At 36.4% G+C, this 27020-nt stretch overlaps 1 protein-coding gene across 1 annotated transcript; it reads right to left on the minus strand.

Annotated features, from left to right (window-relative positions):
* Positions 1–27020, minus strand: LOC128989913 (uncharacterized). Its single transcript, XM_054412042.1, has 2 exons — positions 26955–27020; positions 1–1823 (listed from the first exon to the last, which is right to left on the minus strand). The coding sequence occupies exons 1-2, from the start codon at positions 26961–26963 to the stop codon at positions 300–302; spliced, it is 1533 nt and encodes a 510-aa protein (XP_054268017.1). The 5' UTR covers positions 26964–27020; the 3' UTR covers positions 1–299.

A 27020-nucleotide genomic window follows, 5' to 3' on the forward strand; every position in this document is an offset into this window, starting at 1 on the left:
CTATTAACAGATGTATAATTCACAAAATTACTTTACAATTAAATAAACAATCGTAATCCTAATCACTTATTCGAAATTGAAAAATTAAAAAAAGAGCTACAGATTCTAAATAACAGTTGAAGTCAAGTCAGGTCGCACAATATGTACAAGAGATGCTGTGGAGGGGAAGAGGGTCACGAGCGTCACGCGTTTCTTGACAACAACACTCGTAGACGAACATTCGGTCACTTTCACTGAGTCTCCTACACACACGGCGCAGGCGAGGCTTTGGCAACAGTTCACTGGAGGTTCCCAGGAGGTTATACAGGTATTCTGTGGCCTCGGAGGAACGCGTCGATCTGGCCAGCTGCGAGGTTGTTGGACACCTGAGGGTTCACGTAGTAGAACGACTGCACGGCCTCGGGTTGGTAGGAGAAGCGTGTGGGCTGCGCCCTTGGGGGGATCGCCGCCACGGAAGACACCGGGTTTCTAGAAGCTTGGGGCTGGAACGTCTGCGGTTCCTGTTGTAAGAGACTAGCGGGGAATCCCTGACTCTGGAGAGTCCTGGGGTTTTCCAACCTCGCTTCGCTCGCCACCGGCTTTTGCCTCCTCTGCTGCTGGGCGAAGAGCTGTTGGGATTGTGCGAGCTGTTGAGCTTGGCTCTGCTGGAACAGCTGTTGTTGGTATTGCAGAGGCTGGGGCTGTGGCTGGGGTTGACGAGGCAGGAACGGGCTGGATGAAAACGGGCTGTCAACGAATGGCTGAAGTCTTTGTCTCAAATTGACCTCTCCTCCGGCACCCTGTGGAAGTGCTTGGTACAGGACAGTGTTGTACTGGCCTGAAGAAGGATCAAACACGAGCTCAGTGGAGTAGATCGGGTCACTAGTAACTCCCTTGGAAGGCTTGGATGTCGTTGAGACTACATTGTTCTCCAACTGGAACTTCTTGAACTCCTCGTCAAAGTCGATTTGGCCAGAGGAAGGTCTCGATTTGAAAACCGGAGCAGGTGACGCGGTAACTTCTAACAATTGAGGTCTGTATGTGGTCGCGGGTTCTGCGGTGGCAGGTCGAGGAGTGATTCTCACAGCTGTTGTTGCCTTTGGTGTAGGTTGTGAGATAAACGCAGCCTTGGGTGAAGGAGAAGGTCTGAACACAGACTGAGGGGCGGGTGTGCTTTGTGAGTAGGTCGGTCTGTAGGTAGTGGTGACAGGGCGAGCTCTAGGAGTAGTTCTCACAGGCACTCGAGCAGGTACATTCTCCTCTTCCTCCTCTTGGGAAGAAGCACTGTTGTAGTTTTGCTGGAACAGAGTGGTCGAGGGTCTAGGTCTCAAGGGGGTGGGTCTTCTCACAGGAATATTCTGAGGTACGTTCTCCTCCCCACTGTCAGGAAGCTGTGGCTCCTCTTCCTCCTGGTTAGGAGCATTAGGATCACAAGGGTTCCCAGAGACGTAGGTGAATTCTCTCTTGTTGCCGTCAGGGTCGACGTAGCCGTACTTGCCCCTCACTACACAGTCAGTACCTCGGGTCTCTTCCTTGAAGCTTCCATCAGCTGCTTCGTAGCCGAAGGTGAAGGATCCGTCGTCGTTGAGCTTGTTGTAGTTGCGGATGGTCTGAACCGGAGGCTGCTTTGCAGTTTCTGGCTTGAACCTCGGGTTGATCCTTGCTTGTCCTGAGGGACGTCCGTAGGTGTCCTGCCGCGATACCAGGATGGGAGCCCCTTCGTCCTCGTCCTGCTCTGCGTAGTACTCCGCCTGACGGGTGTCCTGGTCCACCACGGCGGCTACCGGCCTCACTCGCACCGTGCGAGCGTGAGCCGCTACGACCAGCAAACTGAGTAATAGGAGCTGCAACAAATACATCACCCTATTATTGTCACTTTATTAATAGCTGTATTGAAATATTTTAATTTTTCAACATAATCGTAACGTGTGCATAAGAACAGAAATTAAAATTAAACCATTTATTTGAAACAAAATGTATTCATTTCAAAGTGTATAATTGAACATCTGAGAACGATGTTGTCAAATAAAAGCAGATTCATTGTCATACCGACTTCACTCAGTTATTACTTATTTGCCCTATTTTAGAACGGATCTGAATCAAATCGTACTTAAAACATACAATTTTATAAAGAACACATTAAAAGCATTTCCATTTACATATTTCAAGGCCCTAAATAGATTTCGCGACTGCTTAACATATTCAAATTGATATTCCCCTGTTCCCAGAGCGTGTTAACTAAATGCATAGACCAAGGATTGCACAGTCTCACATCCTGTAATCACAAACACCCTGAGAACACAGGGCCTTGCAACGCAATGATTTACAAGGTGGTTTCTAAGAGGAAGTCCTTTTTCGCAAAGTAGACACCTCGACATCCTGACTCCACGACCTGAACTCTGTTCTCGATCCATAATTGCGGCAATGTTCACCTTCCTTCAGCTCTGTTATCACTGACGATTTCCATATGACTTATCTCCTAGAGGACATCCTCGAGTCATCTGAGGCCCGAAGAACAGACTGTACCTCGTCCTTGGACACGCATTGTTGACCTGACTGTACACAGACTCGCCAGTCTTACTTTTACTGTAACTACAGCTGTACTTACATTTAGTTCGCTGTAAACAGGCAGTAAAATCAATACGCAGGGTGTAAGAACCAGTCTTTATTGGTCACAGTTGTAGTTAAGAAATTTCCTGTTTTGCAGGAAGTGGTTCTTGATTGGCTTGTGAATGGGGTTAGATACATACAATAGGGTTTAAATTATGTTTTGTTGAAAACTACTAAGCACAAGCTGAAAATAGTGTATCATAGGCTACTAATAAACCTACAATTGCATTTCAAAATTTGACTGTAGACAGTAAAAAAGAAGAATACCTACTTTACTAAGCAAAGAAAAAACTGAACCGTTAACTGTCAAAATAAATTTTTATAATAAATTTTTTCCCCAATAGTACCAAAATAGAGAGAGCCAATAGAGGCCATAGAGCCAAAAGCACATGAATAGTTACAAGACCATCCAAACAATAACTACTATGAAAACTAAGGGCATTCCTTCTTCTCCATCGTTTGTGTCTCTTTAAACACAACAGTAATTTTGACCAAATTGTAATTTTGAACAAGAAAGATTCCAATTACAGTTTGCTTAACTTATCAATAAACACATTTTTTCATTAAAATACTGTAATGCTTATCTATTTAGTAAAATAGCTTATTCCATACATTTGAAAATTCGCTAAACAAATCCTGGATATTTCTCTTAATCGGATTGACGTTTTTCTATTTTGGAGAAATCCCTTCCCTAAATACTATACGTAATGTTAAACAAATTCTATATTATCATAATGTCAATCCAAAGGCACTAAAACGATGTTGCATTGCAATAAAGTATGTATAAATCGTTTACGCATTTTTGGCTGCAAATTAATAGTGTGGTTGTAAGAGTGAGTGTTTATTATTTCTTATTATGCTCGTTTCTAATGTACAGTTTGAAGGCATACAATGAAAATTCACTTCTACAACAAAGTTCAAACTTGTATAATCGGTTATTAACAACGTACATGAGTGTAATAATGAATGAAATGGAACTTGATGCAGCACAATCGAAGAGAAAACTAAACCTTCCCAAGACATGCAGTCTGCAACTCCACTTTCATACAATTTCATCGAACCGGTTTGAAAGTTTCGAAATGCATTTAAGTAGCCGCTAAATCTGCATACTTCAATAAACAGAGTGGATGTGGTTTAAATGAATGCAGGGCTATCTAACCCAAATTTTAGATGCCAATAAAGTTGCAGAATTTCATGATTGGGTCATGGACAACGTGATTCTTGACCCAATTGGATGAGCAATCGATTGCGATTATTAAAGACACGTTTTAGTTTTGTATTTTTATCTGGTAAAACTCATTGAACATTTACAAAAATTAAAAAGTGAAACGAATATTATATTGTATTTGTTATGAATGTGGATAAACGAAGAAAACATGTGTGAACATCTTGAGTCGTCATACAATTTATCAGAAAAAATATTGTCTTTGCAACAATATGATCACAAACATAACTTATTATTGAACAGTCTAAGGAAGGGGAGAGGTAAATTTAAGATCAATACACGAACCAGAGAATATTCTGTATTAAATAATCCGTAGCAAAAATCTAAAAAAAAAAATCTGATTTCAATTGCATCAAATTATTTTATCAGTGAACGATTTCTTTGGCATTCAGTGACACAAAATGAATGACATTCAGACTACAAATAATTTATTCACTCGAATTTCCCTGTTTAACTCAAACTGTAACAAAATTGACTTTTATGTGGATCAATCTGTTTTATCGCAAGTTTGTTTATAGTTTGTTCATCTTTAGTTTCAGTGTGACTGACTCATTATCACGTAATATCCCAGTAAGTTGATATACATTTAAATAAAAAGAATAAAAGTAACGGTTTAATTTGTTTTCAATTAGGCTGTTTATTTAACTTATCAGCTGTTTAATTTACGTCACAGAAATCCAAATTGAGGTCGGATAGTTTTAATAACTGCCAAAAACCAAATTAACACCCTGTTTTTGTATTATCCGTTTAAACAAGTAATCTTTTCAAGCCAAACCATTTATGATCTTTAATAGTAGTCCTACACATTTGGTTTCTGATAAGTGAAAGCTGATTTCGGTTGGTCGGAGATAATACGATAACTGTACGATTGGCGTAATCGGTAATCAGTTGTAGTAATCAGAGAGCGGTCGTCCTTGAGACAGAATCGCTAGGAAACAACAAAGGTCGGCAACATTCCTCATCAGCTGTTTTGCTGATCTAACTGTATCAATGACGTTGCAGTTTGATTTGCTGTATTTCAATGACTCGTCTATCAACTTCCTAGATCACATGCCAGGCCATGACGTTTACGAGGTAGTACAACGATAGTTGTAATGTACTACTGGCAAATCGCAGTTACAACTTGAGAGAAATCTAGCTCTGTAGGAAAACACTTTAAGGAAACACAAGTCCAAGAGGTCCCGAATTTAAGTTATTATTGCAAAACAATTTATAAAGTTGACTCGTCATGTGATAGACCTAGGTTAGAGACGACAGCTAAGCTTAGGCAAGGGACCGCGTCTCGTTGTCCCTCCGTCTCGTTGTCCCTCCGTCTACTTGTACCTCGAGGCCTAGGGACAACTAGTCGTAGGTACAACTAGACGTAGGTACAAGTAGACGGTGGCTCACCCGACTAGTTGTACCTGCAGATTTTTAGGAGGTACAACTAGACGCAGGTACAAGTAGACGTAGGTACAACTAGACGTGTATCCCACCGACAAGTAGTATCACCTAGCTTGTACGGATGCGACCAGTTGTCCCTACGACTAGTAGTCCCTACGACTAGTAGTCTCTACGACTAGTGGTCCCTCCGTCTAGTAGTCCCTACGTCTAGTTGTACCTACGCGTATTTTGCGTCCTTATAGTCTAGTTGTATCTATCCTTCAATTCGTTACCCTGTTTAATTGATTACTGCACGAGTACTTTTTAATAATACCCTTAATTAAATCAGGAACTGCAGTGTTCCGAGTCGATTTAGTACGATTGGCAAATATTTTTCACCGCAATACGATGTTTTAGTAGTTTTACAGACGTTAATTGGAGGCTGAAAGCTACGCATTGCTTTCCAGGGTCGAAATGGCAGCTATAGTTGTGATTAAAATTTTCCAGCCCTAGTACCGAAAATCGCTTATTTAATTAAAAAATTTATATATATCGTTAAATATACAAGCAGTATATCCCTAATGAATTGCAATAGACCGCTGCCCAGCAATTATGTATTACTATTTTTGCTGATTCCTTTAAATATTTTTTCACATAACCTTAAAGTATTTGCATTGATTAGTGTGCATATCCTATAGTTTACAATGGATTTCCCAGTGATCAATGAACAATGAAGTGTACAATGAAGTTGAGGTCCAGCGGTTGAAAACTCGACAAAAACTATGCAATGTCCTACACATACTTCTCCATTTAACATACACTGTAAATAATAAATGTGATTGGAATATGTTCCATTTGTTTTGATTTTATTTTCATAATTAGTTGTTATTTCGTCACCAGCATAGCAACCCGTTAAACCCATGTTAGTTTTAAACATTTGTAATTCTTTTTTTATGTCTTTTTAGCCTATTTTAATTTATAAAGGCATTCTGTAGATCGACAGGAAAATACATTTCCACCGATATGCGGATATTTTCTCTGTGATGTTCACGAGCTGATAAAAAGGTTGTAAAGAAACATGCTTGCCTACATTATTGATATATTTTCTCAGTTTTGTATAGTTTGGTGAAAAACAGCAATCGTGCCACGGGCCGATTTCATCTTCGTCTCGAACTTAAAAATGATCCCGAGCTGAAAAAAGTCATTTTCGGCCCTAGGTACGAAATATACTCTTAAACTATCGTAGGATCGGTGAATACTAAACTCTATCTTGGAATTGCATACACTCGCTCCTATCTTTAAGTTTACGTTGTTGCCATACAATAAATGTATAAATAAACACAAAAATTCACAAGTTTTGTTGTAAGTACCTATATCATGTATAAATAAAAACATACAATAGCATCATGTGTAAGTGTATTCTGTAAAACTTTAAACAAATACTAGTTGCTCTGCCCGTGCTTCGCTACGGGGTTAGAATGCAGAAAAGAATAATTCAGTTTTACTTTAAGATACTATAGTATACTATAAGAAACAGTTACAACACACTTACCAGGAAACGTATAGGCAAAGGCTCAATCGTGCTTATTGATTATTTAAATGAAGATCTCTTAATGTATTACAATACTATAATTTTATATAGTGTATAGCATTTAAAATATATGCAAAAGTATAATTCATTGACCACATGGCACCAAGAAACAATTCTCCTTATAAACAAATAAAATTAAATAGCAGAACAGCATTTCTGACAACAGCTGGAGGTTGTTGTGCTTCATAACAATGTTTGTTCCCCATGTTAATCTTATGGAGAAATAAGAAACTTTAAAGGGCCCCAGGGCCTCACTCATTAATTATTTTCCTATAAAGAAAGTTTCCTGCACAACTTCACGTTACGCTCTTTCCAATGACACCAAAAACATGTCAATCGGTTCAGTAGTTTCGGAGGAGTAATTGTCACAAAAAACCTGCTTGCGTATTAAATAAGTATAATAGATTAGTAAAATAGTTTTCAGGTAAACTATTGTTGAATGAATTAGTTTTAAGTTGTTAAATTAACCTCGACCCGTGCTATATGTTTAATGGAGTTTGTCCGGAAAAATACCATAGTAAAATTAAATCAAATAAATAAAATCAAAAGCAATTCATAACAAAAGAATAATAGATACAGAATGAACGTAATTTCTGAAAATCGACAGGGCCCACATATGCGAAGCCTGTGCGTGGGGACCAAGTTGACTCAATAATTGGCAATTTGTCATAGTCTTGTAACATAATTAAATACCACTACTATAATTATCAATACATTTTCAAAGGAGAAACAAACGTCCGATTATTTCTAGGCAGCCACAACAGATAACTTTAGAAAACTACGTTATAAGAATTAGAACAACTCGAAAATTAAATTGTTAACATGATTTGTTTAGCCTAACGAAGAAAATCATGAAAACCAAATTTAACTCCCATAAGAAAAACATGGGGAGCAATTTCGTTTACGTATAAGCCGAGTGAGATACAGTAATAGAAAAATATACGCCGATGCTTGATGGCAAATCTGTGCGTGCATACCTTTAATTTGAGACCTCAATAATAAAAATGGTCGGGTAGCAGAGCCAAACGAATAACCCATTTTCTTAAATTTATAAGATTATTTAATTATTTATTTATTTTACTTGACTGTTAATACCAAAGCAAAAGCTTCAACTTCGTGTAGATATTATGCGTCCGGATTACGAATAAACATAAAACAATCTTACACCAATTTACCAATAAGTTTAATAAACCAAAATTGCACATACTCCGGACAGATTTCTTATAAAGAGATGCTATGACAATATGATCAAATCTCTATTTAATATCGTTTAGGTTACAGCACAAAACAAACATATAAAACATAAATGTAAAACATAAAACATAAATGTACAGTACATAAATAGCCTAATTGTTACAATAAATTAACAATGATCATTTGTTAAATTAATCAGTTCAATGTTATTTATATAATACGACCATAAAGATAGGCGAATGTCTCTCGTGTTTATTAGGACAATAACACAATATACCTTATTGTTGATTCAGGAACACGCCATGAACAGCTATTTCTGAGAAAGGTGAACGAAATACCTGTTGTAAAATGCAGCTAAAGACATCTGCTACAACGTATTTGACTTATTGTTTAATATAAGCAAAACCATATAGTACTTGGAAAGACAAAGGAAATATTTTGTAAACAGCGTACAGAATGTCCCGTTAATCCCCACACGTTACTCCGAATGGACTTCATTTGCAAATTCTTAGAGTTTCCTTTCACAACAATCCATTCCAGTTATTGGGGTGTTGGGTCAGCCCTCTATCGCGTAGTTGCGAGAAAGTGATTGACCTCCAATCAACCTAAATATTGTTTTGATTTTACGTAGTACTGTGGTAGTTGCTAAAAAAAAACTCTTTCACTCACAGTATTAAACATTTTCAAAAAAATGTTGATTATATCAAACTGTTATGAACAGTGTGATTTTTTTATTGATAACATAAGCTTTTAGTTGAGTATTTTAAACTCCTTGAATGACAAAAGTTTTAATGTAAAACAGATCTATAATCTGATGTACGCTGCCCAACAAAGACGTTATTTATTTATTAGTTTTGAAATAATTCCTGGTAATACACATAGCTTAAAAATTAGTCGATTTCGAGAAACAGGTACACTACATTATAGTGCAAACAAAACGTAAATAACACCAATCCATTACTGATTTTAAACTGATTTTAAGTCTAAATCTACACAGGCAACGTAACTTATGAAATACTCTTAGTTTATGAAGGCTTGGTATAAAAAGTCTTGTAAAGTGCCATTCTTGTGTGTTCTCTGGTTAGGAAAGTAGCCTTAATATTTAGTTGTTTATGATATAAGCGGTCTGATTCATACCTACAGTGTATTCAGGTTTTGGACTGGCTAGGCCTATATACAAATATGCATGAGTGTTCGATGTCATCATAAGCGTTGGAATGTTTACCTAAAAAAAATTTCGTAGTAGAGGGTGATAGTGTAAATCATAGCTGTTCCCTGGTCCATCGGCCGGTGCCTCGAGGGGTAATGACCGACGGACTAGGGATAGAGCTGATGACTCATCCGGTCATATGAACATCGATATATTAACTATTATAATACTATTTAATAGTAACTAGGTGAAACCCGTCGAAATCGACGGTTACTTTCAAGGATTACGTTAATTCACCTAACTGCAATAAATTGGATAAAATATAGGCTACATATTTTGAGCATTTAGCATTGTTTAAAGAATAATAAGTGTAAAAACAATATTGATATTAATTGCGTTAGTCGCCAAATTCGGTTGATAATTCAATGAATAAAATATTCCCCTTACCGTACGTCATCGGAGTTATTATTAGTATGTTATCTGGTATCTCTTCCTTTGGAAGAACCTTTAAATAGTATTAAAATCGTATTGGTGGATCTTTTGTAGTTAAACACTTCCGTGATTTCATCAGTGTAATATGATTTTATTTGAAAAGAAAACTTTTTTGGGAAGACATATTCAAAGGGAGGTATATCCGTTACAGTGTAAGTTTGATTTTTCCTTCGTCACGTCGCGTCAGTTCATATCTTACTTCTGTGCCAACGAATGCACCCTCTAGCTTACTTTTGAGAAATTTATTTTGAGGTTACTGTTGAAGCTGGAATTTCTTGACATGGGGGATGTCAGTTAGTTGTCTCAGCCTTATCAATAACATAAAGTTGTCAATATAATCTCTCCACGGAATGTTAGGTGTAGTGTAATACTTGAAGTGAAGTTGGATTTTATTCTTGAACTGTTAGGGGCCTCCTAGTTCATACGGCCTTTTGACTTTATTGGCAGCAAATAATGCAAATGACATAGCAATGGGACATTTCCAAAAACAAAAAATACTGTAAATTGGCTGTAACGTATACATTGACGTTTAAATATTGTTAATCAACGTATTTTATAAAGGATTATGTGATCTAGTTAAAATGGAATATGACCTTTCTGTCATGACAGTAGCTGCATAAATAGTATTTTCTCTCTGTACCATATCTTACAGCCAACATGTCGTGTTATTTTCAATAATGTTACCAACCCAGTGCGCCAAAGTTCGTAATATAGGCAGGTGCAAATAATTTGTCAAGATAGGTACCATTTTAGGCAATGTTTCTATGTTTGGATTTTATTGGACATGATAAGAGCAGATATTTGTACATAAATATTTGATATGTGTAGAATAATATGATAAAATGTAGGCAAAAGTGGTGAAAAAGGCAGACACCATCCAGTACAATAGATATAAGATAGTTCAATAAGAAATAATTTATGAATTGCTGTGATAAAAGGATTTTGCACTGATTTCGTAATGGAATGTTACATTGCAAAACATGGCTGAAAAATAAGAAAAACAATTTTAAAATAAGAAAATAACATTAACTCCGTTGTTTGAAATACAATTTAAAAATAAACAGCTGTTTCATTAAAAAGTATTATTCACATGGCCAAAATGTAAACAACTCTGTGGAGGGATCTTTAAAGGCTTCTAGGGCAGAGTCCTAAGGGATTTTGCTTTTTTTTTCTTTTGATAATTCATCTACAGACCAATACATACCTTTCTTTGGACACCTCTACCAAGTGGTTACGCGAAATTTGCGTACAGCTGGAATTTAGCGAAGACTGCGTACGACCCGCCAGGTGGATGTTTGACGAGGGTGAGACAAGGCCTGGCCTTTGTGTCAGTGGAATTTGACAAGCGAAGTTTGCGTACACCAACAAGAACCACGGCTTGGTGTTGACTATTAGACTAACATTTGACTAAAGCAACCAATCAGTTCTTACTGATTAAATAAAACTTACTAACTATATTAAGTAGTAATAAAAATATACCGCTTTTAAATTACTATCTAGATAAATAAATGTATATGTAACTTGGTCTTATGTGATTGTTGGATGTAACAGCCGCTCATACACTAGACAGAATTGTCACGTATGGAAATGTATAAGCGGTCTTTCGGCCTTGACGGTTGTATTCATATTTACAGTTCTGATTATGTAAATACTTAGCGGCTACTATTACAATTAACGTTATTAGTAATCTACAATAGTACAGTTTCTAAATTAAAACTATTTACATTAGTCAGTTCTTTTGGTCTTAACAAACTTATATATAGTTAAATATAGTTACTACCCGAGTTTGTGGAGGTATAATATCGCTTTAAACACGGAGCTATGTTTAGTTAAACCTTCAAACCTAACAGAATTGAGCGATAAATAATTAATTGTAATTAAGAAACTGTAAATATTGTACATTACTAATAACGTTGATGTAAATAGTGGCCGCTAAGAATGTACATGGTAAGAACAGCATATAGGAATACAACTGAAAAGACCAAAAGGCCGCTTCATACATTTCCAGACTTGAATTTGGCTTAAGTAAAATTTGTCTAGTAATGTATGAGCAACTGTTACATCTACACTCTATCTATTCTATCTATATATTAATTACGTAAGCCGATTCTTTGCGTCAAAATTGTGGTGAGAGACTGGGAAATCGTAGAACGACGGGAGAGGGCTCAAATTAAAGGTCTTGACCCCGTGACGGCGGGAAAAATAGTGAAATGTTAACACAAAATTAGATATAACGTAAAATATTCTCCATAAGAATAGCATTGGAAGTCATTTGCTGCTGATTTTTGTTTACTTCAATACAGCTGATTGTGATTTATCATCAAGCCAGTAAGCAATATGTTACTTCATTTTTGTTGTTTTTTCCTCCCACAATATCTAAATTATTACTAGAGGTTAAAATACCTTATAATACGTCAGTGTGACTTTACTGACGGATTATAAGGTATTTTAACCTCTAGTAATAATTAAATATATTACCTTTGGACTACTTATTTGCCAGCCAATTCTGCAATGTAGCCTACTGTACACAATATAAAACCACGAATAACCTTACTTATAATAATTCAGACTTTTTAGTTAGTCTTACAATGTTGAAATCATTATTTAACTGTGCAATTTACAAACTTGTGTATTTTTTTGTAAATTAGTTAAACACGTCATAAGTAGTTGAATCATCGGAGATGGCTCAAATCAAAGGAATTTAACTTAGAATAGCTGAAAAAATAATGAAGTTTTTTCTCATAACTTGAAGGTTATTTTTGTGTTGAAGGAACGTTTAACATGAAATAACCACATTGACTAAAAAATAAACGATTCAGGATTTAATGGAAAACTTTTGCTTTGTTTTAATTTCAAAACATATGTTCAAGATTTATTCAATTTTTTATATTTTATTTTACCAATTTTAATTTTAGATTAATTTATTGTGGTGTTTAATCAATTATTGTATAAAGGGATAAACCTCAACGGCCACTCTTGGAAATCAACCTGGGAATAAAGATGAAATAGGTTCGTTCAGGACAGGCAATATATTTGTTCATTAATCATCAAGTAAGTACTATGACAAGTTCCAATGGGCGGAAACACATAATTTTTTAGAGGAGATTTTAAACAGGTACTGCAAAAAAGGTTCAAATAATATAGCCCAGCATGTACGGTGGTAAAGGAAGCATCCATATATAACAGTAAAACCTAGAGGTAGTTTCCGTTTCTTAAAACCAACCAAAAATATGCATGTCGAAGATTCCGATGAAAAGTAATTAATTGTTTTTTAACTGGGTAATGGAAACCTAACCAGTCGCAAAATAGTTAGGAATCAGCCGTTGAATAGACCCCTTTTTGATAGAATATTTAAAATCAATCGCACCTTTAGGAGGAATACCACCACATAATCTTACACTAGGCTAATAGTAGTTTTTATGTTGATCAGAAACAAATCTAGCGATACGTTTGGTCAATGGGATGCTTTTACTTTACACTAATTTTGTTAAACCTTTCCAAAATAAGGAGCATAAACGTAGAAATAATAACTTCGTAGGGATGCTAATTTAGCGGTTTTGACCAAGAACTAAGCTTATCTCAACACACCTTTATTTGCCTTTTCATTTTTGACGAAGACGATTTCCAATCTTTCCATCAGGGAAGCCTTTTTATTATCATTATCATCAAACACAAGATCAAAGCTACCTTAGTAAACCAATATTTATTCACAAACATGTTTGCTGCCTTTAGTAGTAGAGTTAAACCTCTGGAGTAATATAAATTATTTATTAAAAATAACGTCAACAAAAGCAAAGAAATACTAATAACAAACTGTTTTTGTACAAAATATAAATTGTACTGGGATTTCTAACCTGACATAGATAATTTGATTCTGAGTTTGTTTAAATATTATAATAATTTGTTTTGTATTTGAGCTTTTTAGGGACTTTTTAGCGACTGGTTCGGTTATGCGCAATATTATATGCCTATTTAGTTTTCAAACCAGCTTTGTTGAATTGTGAATGTGTATACTATATACTAATGTGTATTTGGAATACGCTATATTTATTTTTTTAATCTAATTTATTTTTATAAGATATACCTTTACATTACTTGTCCTTATTATGTGACTTATTTTTATATGTGTTATCAATGGGACCGCGTCTCGTTGTCCCTCCGTCTCGTTGTCCCTCCGTCTACTTGTACCTCGAGGCCTAATATCCATAAGAATAACATATACATTTTTAATTTGAACTTGTTGTAATATTCTCCGTGACTAATACCGTACAAAAACACTTTATTATACTCAATTACTTGTTTTTGTAAACTCGGAATTTATTTATTTAAGATAATTGTTTAAAGTTGTTGTTTAAGCTAGTTAATGTTAGTTTTCTATAGAAAGGTAGAGTTTAAGTGGAAAAAACAATGATAGCAGATCTTGACAAGAAATAAGGAAAACCAAAGTGTAATATGGATAAGGACTGACCAAGGGACACAAGTACGTTGTTGTCAAGAACAGGGGTTTCTCAATGAGCTGCAGACAAGCCAAATTTTTCCTGGCTTTTGTAGCAAGTTGTTTATAATAAATTGTTGTAAGATTGTATGATTTTTAAAGAAATAAAATAAATCTCTTAAACCGGTGACAAGTTGAAGGGGAGATACAACTAGCCGCAGGTACAACTAGACGTAGGTACAAGTAGGCGTAGGTACAACTAGTCGTAGGTACAAGTAGTCGTAGGTACAAGTAGTCGTAGGTACAAGTAGTCGTAGGTACAAGTAGTCGTAGGTACAAGTAGTCGTAGGTACAAGTAGACGCAGACGTATGAGGTACAAGTAGACGGTGACGTTCCCGACTAGTTGTACCTGTAGATTTTTAAGAGGTACAACTAGACGTAGAGACAACTAGACGTAGAGACAACTAGACGTCCGCACCATCGTCAAGTTGTCTCTACAGCTTTGGACGGGATACAACTAGACGCCTGTCACCAAAATGCAGCAGGTACAACTAGACGCCGGTACAAGTAGACATCGCCCCTTAGGCAAGGAAAAAACGTGTCTATCAATCTCTAAACTTAACCTAACTTAAGAAAAGCTTTATTAGGATTCAAGAACAAATTTACAATTTTTAGTTTTACGAAGTAAAGTTGCTACCAGATGTTAGACATGGCTGTTATTTTGAAGGATATGTGTTAAGAATGTAAAAGACCAAAGTAAAAGTTACATTTGAGAGGTGGGGTGGAGAGACCACGTGGGCACGTGAGGCCTTTCGTAACATGAAGGTGTGGTCTTCAAGGTTGCTCATACGGATTTATTGAATTATCCTTCGAACCACAGGGAGTGAAGCAGACAAGAATTGTAATCACAACAAACGTACAAAATTGAAAAATAATCAGAGGAATGACAACACTTAGATCAATTGATCTGTGCAGCTAAGCCTCTGATTAAGCTTTTTCATTAGCCAAGCCACTATCAAAAGCCACTATCAAAAGATCAGGGATAGCTAGGTCCAGTTTTGAACCATCAAAAAGCTAGAGATTTTTCAGGATCGATCCAGCAAAGGTTTGATTAGGTGAGCACTATAACCACTCATCTACCAGGCAGTTAAGAAATTTCATAAGGCATTCGTTTAATATGGTGTCCTGTGTAGAAATTGACTTTTAGAAAATGTCCTCACTAATTGTTTCATCATCTTCATCTAGATGTATTGTAACTAAAGCTGCGATATAGTCTTTGATGACTTGAGATAAGGATGGTTTGGACTGACTTTGCCATTACTAGTGGGATCAAGGATTTCATTGATGTTTGCATAGAATATTTGGACCCTTCTACGTAGATCTAGATGGTAGAAAAGACGATTGTACAACCCTACTTTTCAAGAGGTTTCACTCGCACCAAGCTACTTGCCGTGATCCGGTTTCCCCCAGGTTTGTTTTGATCTGCCATCTGGCGGGAATGTTGCCGGCCTTCTGGTTACGACATGGAAGTATCTCGATTGGCACGAAGGTGCAGCGTTGTTTTGGGCGGCAATGCATTAGTTGGGCGGCTATACCTTGGCTGGGCAGCTTCGTACGTTGATCGCCGAATTGTGACACAATCGAAGGTCAGGACATATCAGGTGGTCGATCAGCCTTGGTCACGATTGTGGGCAGAGTTGTGAATCACGTGTCCTCGGTACAGCCCCGGATCTCTAAGGTGGGCGGCCCTTGTCTATGACCCACCCACCAACAGCACAATCAACTATTGTGGCCGCTCTGCATTCAGCAATTGTGGCTACGTAATGTCTACGAGTCCGGGTAGTAGACTATGATACTGCTTTAGCCTTGCTGTTGTTTAAAATGCCAGATTTTCTCTATTTTAGTGGCCAAAACAATGATAGCAAGTTACAAACCACGCCATGATTTAAAGCGGTGTGTGATGGCAAAATGATTTTGTTATTTCTAATATTAAATTGAAAACAAATTGTTACAAGTATGTTTCTTTCTTTAGCTGTCAATTTTCAAATAGATTATAAAAAGCGTGTAATTCAAACTGAGGTAGTACGATTAAAAACTGTTGTTTGTAACTAGAGATGTTCGGTATTACGAGTTCGTTGTCTAGTGAAAATCTTCTAATTTTTTTTATCTACTCCAAACCCATTTTTAAAGGAAAACAGTCCAAATCCGTGACATTTTCAAGGATACGCTAGAGACTCGACCCATCCCTCTCCAAGTCCAAGACGCCAACCACTAAACCAACAACACACCTAAAGTATGTCTACGATGACATCGTCCAAATGTGCCGCGAAATGTAAACCAATTTTATACTTGTCTATTTATTTTAAAAGTAAGAGGTTGATCATAAGATAATCAGTATTTAATAGTTAATGATTCATACCCATGAAGAAAAATGACCGTGAAGTAAATAAAAATCTATAATTTCAATTTGATCTAGCTCCCTGTATAAAATATCTTGCTAAAGCAAACATGCCTGAGATTGTTGATTGTATTGTTTATAGTAAAATCAACAATGTATCAGCTGATGTGACGTCACGGCCTTGGCATTGACAAGGTCGTTGTTTAGAAAGTGAAGTAACAGATGATCGCCCAAATTGGCGAGTCCGGGTAGATGGCTGCATTGTCTCTGGGTTGAGATGGTCCGTGATGATTGAAGGTCATAATGTAGACAATTAAGTCCTAGGTTATGAGTTCAAGGTCACACTTCATGAACATGTTCGTACCATAATGCTCAATACCTTCCATAATCTGAGTTTGTGATTTATATCCTGTTATGGAGTGATATTTTGAACACTTTACGATTTGGCAATGATATGGTAATTTGCACAACACGTGTAAATTGGACAGCAATATTCTTTTAAAATGTCTTCAGAAGTTTATTTAAGGTTCTTCAGAAGTGTCTCCTAAAGTGACTTGTTTGTGCTTAACCACTCATCAACATTGTGTGTTCCACAAGTCTTTTCTGTCCTTATAAATCTATCACTTCCAGCTTAATGGCAACATAGAAACTCTGAACAAAACATTAGAAAATCATCAATATCGTTGCGTGGTTAATAACGTTTCGTTGTTAGTGATTGCACTAATGTCTTTGAATAACACGGATAATCTTGTACCAACGTCAGCCGAACTTGTAACTATTAGCTTTATCTTTCCCTTTCTTTAAGAGCAAAAGCATTTAGGAACAATAATACAACACAAATAGTCATCACCTATGGTAAACTAGTCGCTTCACCTATATTTGGCCAAGTGGTTGTTAGAATTTGAAACTTTTTAATTTGTAAAAAAAACCTCATTTTCTATTAACAATTTTGTTTCCACACGTTTTTTCTCGTAATACCTTCACTGACACTCAGTATCATTTACTTTGGATCACCTTTTAGAATTTAATTTCGTCAACTTGACAAGAAAGAACACTTAGCTGAACTTTCTTACACTGATGGATCACCCTGTGGCTTTGTTTTTGTGGTGATTGACCGCGCAGCAACTTTCATGTCGCCAAACTTGTCCTCTACCACTCTCTCTATCTATGCCTGTTAATTGAACCGTGTTATTCTGAGTGGGCAGAGTTACATGCGAACTTTCTACGACATTTGGTTGATACAGTTACGTAAATTGCGAAAATTTATTCAACTTTACATCGGATGACGTGATGAACATTTCAGTGGCTGCCCACTGTGGTTGTTCCTTTCAGGCTCACAAGAAGATTCCCTGATTTTTAGACACCCTCTTTAAGCTAAATCGTATCGTAACTAGCTGGTTAAATGCACTAACCGATAACTATACTATTCAAATCAAACTGTACGTATTAAACATCACATAGTGGTATTGCCGAATTTGTAACAGCAATTTGTAACAGCAACTGGGTGAGCTGGGAGGTCAATAAAGATGACAGATCTGCTAAAACGATGTGAAAGGTTAACTTCTTGTCCACGCTACCGTTACTCGGGACCTCGGGTTACGCCCTATTGGTGATGTCCTGCGCATTGAGTTAAATAAATACATTGAGAAGAAATTACATATGCATCCATCCCATTCTCCTGTGATAAGGATGTAGCCTGTTTTAAAGAAAAACATTTACTTAGTTGAGTTCCACCGATACATTTTGCTGATGTATGGTTACTGATTTATGTTGAATACGTAAACTTTTTTGGGAATCCAACCTGAAATGACAACTTATTTTATAAAAAAAGCTATGGTATTTTTTATACGTTGTATCAAACAAAAAGAAGAAAATAAAATTCATGACAACACTCTGCAAGAGTATATTCATCCATTTCAGCAGGTACACAAATGGCTACAGCTGGTGCATAGCAATGAGCTATATATTTCAGTATCCATTATCCAATAGCCAAAAGTATAGCTGGACAATCTATAGCAAATCATTGCGGAATCCGTTTCATCTCCTAAAGTGCAATAATTGTTTGCAAACATCCTCTTTCTCATGTAAGATTTTAATTAATTAGTCTTGCCACTTGACCAATAGGTATTTAAATTTATCAACGAGCAGTTCACAGCTTTATTCACCATTTGAAAGAATACATTTCCAACTGAAAGCTGAGACGATTTCCTACAACGTCAACTATTTCCGAGGGAATTTCTTCAGTACATTGTCCGTCGCAGACATAACCGCTCCCACTAACGCTTCCTTTGTGACAGTTCATTAGCTGGATTCTTCGGGAAAGCACCTCTAATAAACAAGGGAGATGTCCCAGGAAGCGTGAAAGCGGTGACGCAAGCGGTGCACACAATTATAACAGGTGACTTTCGCTGGCGTGATCCGCTACTCTACTTGGTCGATCCTTTATTTGGTGCGTTGCACAACGCTGGACAGAGGACACGACGAGTTGTCGCAAGGAAGCCGTTGTCAGACTTCCGGCGATAGCCCTAAGTGACTTTGGGGGTAGAATGTTTAGGAGGGGAAACAGCTAAAGGTAATTGCAAGGTTCTATGTAGTTTGAAGTATTTCTGTATATGTGAACAACGATTGGTTTTACGACCTTTCTGCTCCTGGATTCTGAAACTTCTTCAGGTGCGAATTAACATCGAAAATTACCTGGGTAGATACATCTTACTTGGGGGTCCAGAATTCGGGTTCAGAAATGTCATGAAGAATATTTGGGTATTTTCAGAAGATGACCGCCGCTATTTAAAGTATCCCTAAACAATTAAATTGTTTTCAAACGAGTACCTGGTATTGAAAAACGTATGAGTAAAACTATAAACTAACCTAACCTAACATAATCTAACCTAACCTAACCTACGCTTTGGGTTTTCCACAGTTTATATAGTTTGGTGACCCTCTTCCTGAAAAGACCCAAAAAATTTAATAACGAATTAACCCAAAAATATTAAGTTTTTAGCAAAATGTCATAACTTTATAAAATAAATTAGCTGCTTGAAAGTATTCACAAATCAGATTTAGATCCATGCAAACCCGTTAACCAATGCAAGCTAAACCGGCTGAAGTAGAGACGGGAGTGAGAAAACGAACGGCACGTTTCGTGTTAAATTGCTCCTTAGCAAGGCCGCGCCATCGTAAATACCCGGTGGGAATTATTGGCGGATCCGGTTGCCGAAGATTGCAATGAGCTAACTGGAGGCAAGCCAGAGGTTATGCCTAACGTATTAGGTAATGGCCCAGCCCGCGTGGTGAGAATCGGCCTGGTTCCTCAACTAGTTCACGTACGTTGTGGTCAGAGAGAGAATCAATGGAACTAATCCATCTGCGAACGGTTCCGAGGTGTTTCTCAATAGTCTGTTGATACAGTGAAGGTAATGACGGAAGGAATCGATGTTATAAACTCATGTAAATAAAGGAATTAAATGTAAACCAGCCTCATTGAAGATTTCAGTCTTAAATTTTCAGCGTTAATCCGAATATATTCATAGTATTATTGATTAGAATTATCATATTATTGCCATTGAATGCAGGTATTATTTTATAGATTTGTAAATCATCTGAAGGGAATTTTAAGATTAGATTTTGCTACCCAGTAATCGTAGAGTTCTTTTGAGGTTTATATTATGTATATATTTCTTGTAATTTCTTACTATTTTGACTGAATAAATTCTAATTGAAATATTGCTTGACCAAGAGTATCATCCGAATAGTAAAGCGCAATGGAATTTTATACAAAATAAGAGCAAAATATCTAGCCGACTTCAACGCACTCAAAATATACCATTAGGGTGGTTAGAACTTTTAAGAGTCGTTGAAACCACACTTAAAAAAACAGTCAACGATTTGTTTTTATGATATATGTTTAAGACTTATCTTTATATTACATTTTGGAATTAAGGTTGAGCACTTGCAACAATTAATGTGGTTCTATAAACATATTTTATTTACGTAGTTTTTAAGGTTGGTATTCTGTGATTTCAGCCAAAATTTTATTTTACGTTTGCAAAACATTAACCTCCTTACATTATGCAAATAACACATAAATTTGGACGGGAGAACGTTTAAACTCCCGGTGTAGCACCAATTACTTTGTAAAGTGAGGAATCACTTAAATATTCAAATTACGATCGACGCTATGCATAAGAGCACTTAGCTCAGCTGATAGCCTTATCAGCTGGTTGGCTGCGAGGATCCGCGTGGGACCAATGTTGCAACACCGCGGCACAGTATAGGTCACCGTGTAAAGGTGAACTACTTCGTACAGCTGATTGTCCACTGACCTCCAAAGGCCTCGGGGGCAACGAAGACGCGAAGATTTGATGGCCATCAAACGTTTTGTACACTGAAAATTAAAATAATGTCTTATCGTAGATTTAAAATAGCGTGGTAGATTTATTTGTTATTGTCACGGAATTAAAGAAAAATATTGAATGAATGATGCGAGGAAAGCTATTTTTTAATGATGTTCATTCATAGATTTAGGTAAAGTTGAATTTTAGCTTATCCGAATGATGGATTGCTGAATGCATCCAAATTGTCAGAATTTTGTCAGTTTAACGACGCGTTATTTCTCTCAGAATTTTAGCTTATCCGAATGATGGATTGCTGAATGCATCCAAATTGTCAGAATTTTGTCAGTTTAACGACGCGTTATTTCTCTCAAAAGACTGAAATTCCAGTCTGCAATGGCCATTGAAGCATACCTTCTAGTCAATGAAGATGTTTTCTTTGTCCTCATAAAAACAAATACAACACAAAGTGAATGGCATAGAGATAAGGACAACATTGACAAAAAAAAAAACACATTTTAAAATCCATTCTTTGATTGACCACAACGATTGGCAAGATTTTAAGGAATGATAATTTCTCATTTCACGCATATTGAGGGGGTACGAATACTTTCTTTCTCGAAAGTCCCACCATCGTATTGGGAGATGAGATGGTCCGATAGAGTTGTTACCGCCGGCCGCATCTCATTCGAGTACATTGTAATCGGATACTTTCGAAACACTCACAATCCCGTCGAATCTTTCCAAACTCCGACCCCGTCATTGTTGACTAACGCCATACTAAACCATCACTGCACTTCTTGAAGCCTAGGACTGTTTTTGAAAACTTCATATTGAACTGCACACTTGAGGAACTAAATTAATCAGGCGAATTTCAACATAAAATATGAATGGAAGATGCCTGTTGTAGTTTTATTACTTACAACAGGAATCAAGCTGTTGACAGCTGGTGATCAGCTGTTTGAGTCCACTAGTCAAGGTCATCAGGATTCATTTTTCAACCATGAAAAAGCTACTGACCACTAAATAAATTCACTGACTAAAAACCTGTGATTTGTGAACGTTGTAGTACTTTTGGTATTTAATAAAAGATAAGAGCTTAAGAAATAGCTGATCTTAGTAAAAAATCCACTTATTACGTTCCACTTCTTTTTATTATCCAACATATCTAACCAGAATGAAATACACATAGAAAGAGGGGTAATATTAATACGAATTGATGAGCTAATCGGTTGATAATTGTTTCGACGGTTTGAAGCCCACATTTAGCTGTGCGTTCGTATACCATAATGAAATTGTCCCCCAACTCAAAAGGACTTTCTTTCAAAAAATCCATACGGTACTTTTATTTTAATCCAATGCAATTATAAATCAATCGGACGGGAAATGAGAGAATTCGACACAGGTGACCCCGGAATCGTCCGGCGACCTTTGAAACCTCACGCAGAGTTTATCCGATTGTTGCTTTCAACAGGAAGACGTTAAGGAACCTCATGAAGGATATTTGAGCTAACGTAACGTGATATTTGATCGAAGCGTGTGTGAATCATGATTTAGTACTATTGGAAACGCTATGATCCATAATGTATTCTGTTCATGGCATCGACTCTGTTGTTGATGGTATGGCGATTATTTTTCCGTGGTTGTTTTTCCTCTATCAAGTATTGCTGATGGGGTTAGACGTTATAACAGAGAAGTGTGATTTTCTCGCAATAATTACATACTGAACAAGCTTTTGTAAAGAACGGCATGTTTCTAGTTCTAGTCAACTTCATACTTCTTAAATTTTACGACACTACGGTACTACATTCGTACTTCTAAATGGAGAACGGTACTTTGGTATTAAACCGACTACACTGATAAATCGACTTCCAAATAAGATTTTAATGAATTTAAATGACAAAATCTTCCCAACCTAACATAACCTAACCTATAGTCCACCCCTAAGTTAGTTTAGGTTATTTTATAAAGTGTGATTGGTATAATACCAAAGTGCCTGGAGAACTTTTGATCTTCAAATAAATGCATTACCCAAACACGTAGATGCGATTTCAAGCAACAAAAACTTGCTCAATCACATTAGAAGATTACAATTTACTCGTATATACTTCTTCAAATAATCGAATTCCTCCAAAATCCGAACCAGACGATGTCGACTAGATTATTGTGGGAGTTGTGTAAGGGGAGAAAGAGAGACTGCAGAAACAAAGAGAGTGCAGATGAAAGGAATCACGACAAGCTAGGAGTTGTGACATCGAACAGTGACTGTCTGGTGCAGGGTACACTAAACATGAGCTCTGTAGTATTGATGTTACAACTCTTGTTGAACACAGGTATAATGGTATAGTTATAGTTGAATCTATATGTAAAGTGATTCAACTAACAAATCATAATGCCTCCCAACACTTGAAAGAGAGCGTCATACATTCTTGACAAATTCAAAGCTGATTATGAAACCAGGGTGATTAGAATTGAGCGAGTTTGATAAACTGCGAAGGTTTTCCTGACATATGTGTGAACATATTTTTCATCATACTGTCTGGAAAGCAGCCGTTTTTAGTTCATCGTCAACAAAATCGTCGTTTTCAGGTAACTTCAAATAGGGAATAGAAAAAATATGGTAAATTTTTCGGTTTGCTAACCTCAAAAATTTATCAGTGCATTATGGAAACGATGCTAACAATACAATATTTAATGTTATGTTTGTAAACAACAGTAATGTAAACATTGATGACGACTTTTTATAGCCTCAAAATAATATGTGGTCTAATTTTATAAGGATTAGAAGCTTATTTCCATAGTATGATTAAAATAGTTGTTATCACAAGGATCAAAAGTGTCTTTTTGGTACTTAAGCGTATTAGATATGTATTAAACGGTACTTTCGTATTGGTAAAACACGACTACGTACCAAAAAGAGCCACTTTCGCTCCTAGTGATGAAAACTACCATTATTTAGCCAGGGCCACTTAAAGCACAATAAATTGGGTTCAGTTTAGCAACATAAAAATGATACTGATTTCCCCAAAGATTGAATCAGCAGTTTGGTGTTAGATAGTAACAAGTTAAAAACAGTGTATCACTTTGTTCCCTTACAAAATTGGGAAACATATTTAGTAAACTGTAGATACACAACAAAATTGATTGACGAGAAATAATTGATGCTATTTTTTTTTGTTCCAGTCTCGAGATCAACAATTAAATTCAATTCAAAGAATTACTTTGATAATTTCTGTGTGAAATCCCCTGAAACATCTAAAACGCGTGAGAGAAACACAACATTCACAGACTATTAGATCCATAACAATCACAACTCCTGAGATGGTAAGTGATCACGTCCATTTAACAGTTCACGCGTACCTTTGGCAATCGTCGTGGTTGATAGTGAACTAGGCTGGGAACTACAGGATCGTCTGGTCGTCACGGTCGGGATGGGGGGATAAGACCGACTATCGATGGCGACATGACGACAACGTAGGTCCGTGAGAGCTTGGAGGTCGTGATAACGTCACCCACAGCTGATAACGCCAATCATTAACCTTGGTCGGTGACGTCTCTGTTTTATGACTTGAGTATCCTAATTTACTCAATAGGTACAACTATTGGGGCTTACGAAGTTACTCAGGTTGAAACGCCGAACACCACTTAGGTAGCACCCTGGGTAGCTTCATCACAGAACTAAGAAGTGACTTCCAACATTCAGGGGGAAATATAACAACATTTGTATAATACATCCGAAAATCAAATCTTAGAACAATCTTTTTTACACTTCGAAAATTCAAATCGGTTTAATACCTACGAAAAAGTTTCAACAAATTACAGTTTGTGTTAGAATTTAACAGGTGGCACCAAGTGATAGGACTATCACTATTACTCGCATATTACCGATTGTTCACAGCATTATAGTAACAACTTCAGTGTTGTGAGTAACACAGAGTTTGATTTAGGCAGTTCATATACATAGCGGAGGGTGGAAAAGAGACGCTTGAAATTTTGTAAGAATTTAAGTGCATACTGCTACTAGGTAAATTTGTTCAATAACTAGATGGCGTCCTCAAGATACATGCTGGTAAGCTTGTAATCGTTCATAGGCCACGGTAAATGCTTAGCGAATTAAGTAGAGCTATACGGGAATAATTCAAATTCAAGCTTCGTAGATATCAGTGATTTTGAAAAATAGGAGTGATTTGTGTTTAGCTTTTAGATACCTTTGTAATTTGGAAGGATTCAAACCTATTGCCGCTGCTCCTAAGGCCAAAGGTAACTTTACCACATCGTTCGATACATATGCTTATTATAGCTCTTTATATGCATGTGTAATTAAGAACTAGAAAATTCTTGAGGAACAATTACTTTATGGTGACATGCAATCTATACGTAGCTCGTACATAACTTCGGTGGTTTGCTAGATAAACTGTTTGATTTGTAAAGAATTTATAAATTGTAGAGGATAAGTCAATAGTTTTACAGATGAATACAGATTTTCCTTATTTACATTACCAAACTAAAAACTGGTTTCGAATGTGCTATATCGTAGAGAGATTTTAACATTACCATGACAAGAAATATTACACATCTTTGTTTGGTAAACATCGTCGACTGCAAAGATTACGCAAGTTAGATTCCCGTAGTTATCGGTAATAGTTTTATTATCGTCTTCATCCTCAGACGTGCGTAAACACGATGAAAATTTGTTTTGTCAACACAGGTTATTCAAGGTTATATTGAAAAGCTATCTTAAATACTTGTAAATAGGAAGTTCTAACATCAACTACAGGAAATTTCATCACTAAATCTTGTAAAAGTTGCGAAAAGGCAATCTTTAAGAAAAAAGAAAAAAATAAAGAAAAATACTCCGTTAACACAACCCTATTCGAACTTGATCAGTACGTAGGGGATGCAACGGAGCAAAGCTATTTAAACAGGTTGGAGGGTTCCCGGTAGATTCTTAGACTTGATCTTTGCTAAAATGTATGACCCTAAACTTAAGGTTTTAAAGATTTCTAGTTCACTCCAGTGATTGGATACAGGATATAGTATAGATTTTATCTATGTTCAAATCATACACGTTATTAGTTGCTATTACTCATGGAATAGTTGATTCAAGGACTCTTACCTCTTTGAAAACAAAATCAAATTACGATTCTATCGGATCTGTCACTGGACAAAAAACTCGGGGGATCCTCGTTTTGACAAGAAATGCACGATGATCTGCGTAATCTGTGTTTCATGGATGAAAAGTAAACGGTTTTTACTTCCATTACCAAGGCTATAGTAGTAAAAAAAATACTGCTGGCTTTGAAACGCGCACAACCTCCTCTAATAGTTTGATCAACCGGGTATACGAGTGTACAGTAGTAATTAGACTAGCAGTAGTCGGAGAATAATGATATTAAATAGGTAGTAGGGGGTATATTTGCATTAGCAAAATATTTAAATCTCATTAAAGCAACCTAGCTGCATAAGTTATGATAATAATGAGAGGTGCGTACATGATGCGTGATAAAAAAACATTTAACAAAGGTATACCTAGTGTGGTAGAACACTTGTTTAATGTTTGTAAATGTAAAGCTTAGTGATTTTAAGCGTAACATAGTTTAACAATTTCACTAAAAAGTTATTAGCTAATAAATTAGTTTTTATAGCATAGAGTTCCGTGGTATTAGAATTATATTGACGTCTGTACATTAAAAATATTTTTTGAAAACTACAGAACCTCAGGACGTTTGAAGGAATAAAAAGCCAATAATATTAAGTTCAAATTGTATGTTCACGACTAATTGAACTAACTTGGTATACAGAGGTGACAAAAGTAGGTTATGTATGAAGTAGAAAAAAATCCGAAAAATAGTCTTTATTTTACAAAATAACGCAGATTAGGTTACTACACTAATTAAAATGATACATTTTAATTAGTGAGTCAAAAAATAGCTACAGTCAATACAAATTCTTTTATGGTAATGAAATAATAGCTAACTTTTTTCAAAGCACATGAAAATGTATGTATAATTGACACCAACCTTCTACGAACACCTCCTTTTGCACACTCTAGATTTTATTACAACAAATTAATGTGCAAAAAAGGTAATCAAAACTTAGCGTTGGGATGGTAAGCAAGGGGATGTAATGTATTAGTAATAAACTTTAGAAGCAATTATTCAAACTACAATTGTATGGGATACTTACGGATCGCATGTCTACTCCTTCCACAAGCAAGGGCACGAGTACAGTGACAGTGGGATCTGAGGTAGA

This window comes from Macrosteles quadrilineatus, unplaced genomic scaffold, assembly GCF_028750875.1.
Source record: "Macrosteles quadrilineatus isolate MER2022 unplaced genomic scaffold, UCM_ALF_1.0 Scaffold_3__2_contigs__length_128488019, whole genome shotgun sequence".
In the NCBI taxonomy this organism is placed as follows: domain Eukaryota; kingdom Metazoa; phylum Arthropoda; class Insecta; order Hemiptera; family Cicadellidae; genus Macrosteles; species Macrosteles quadrilineatus.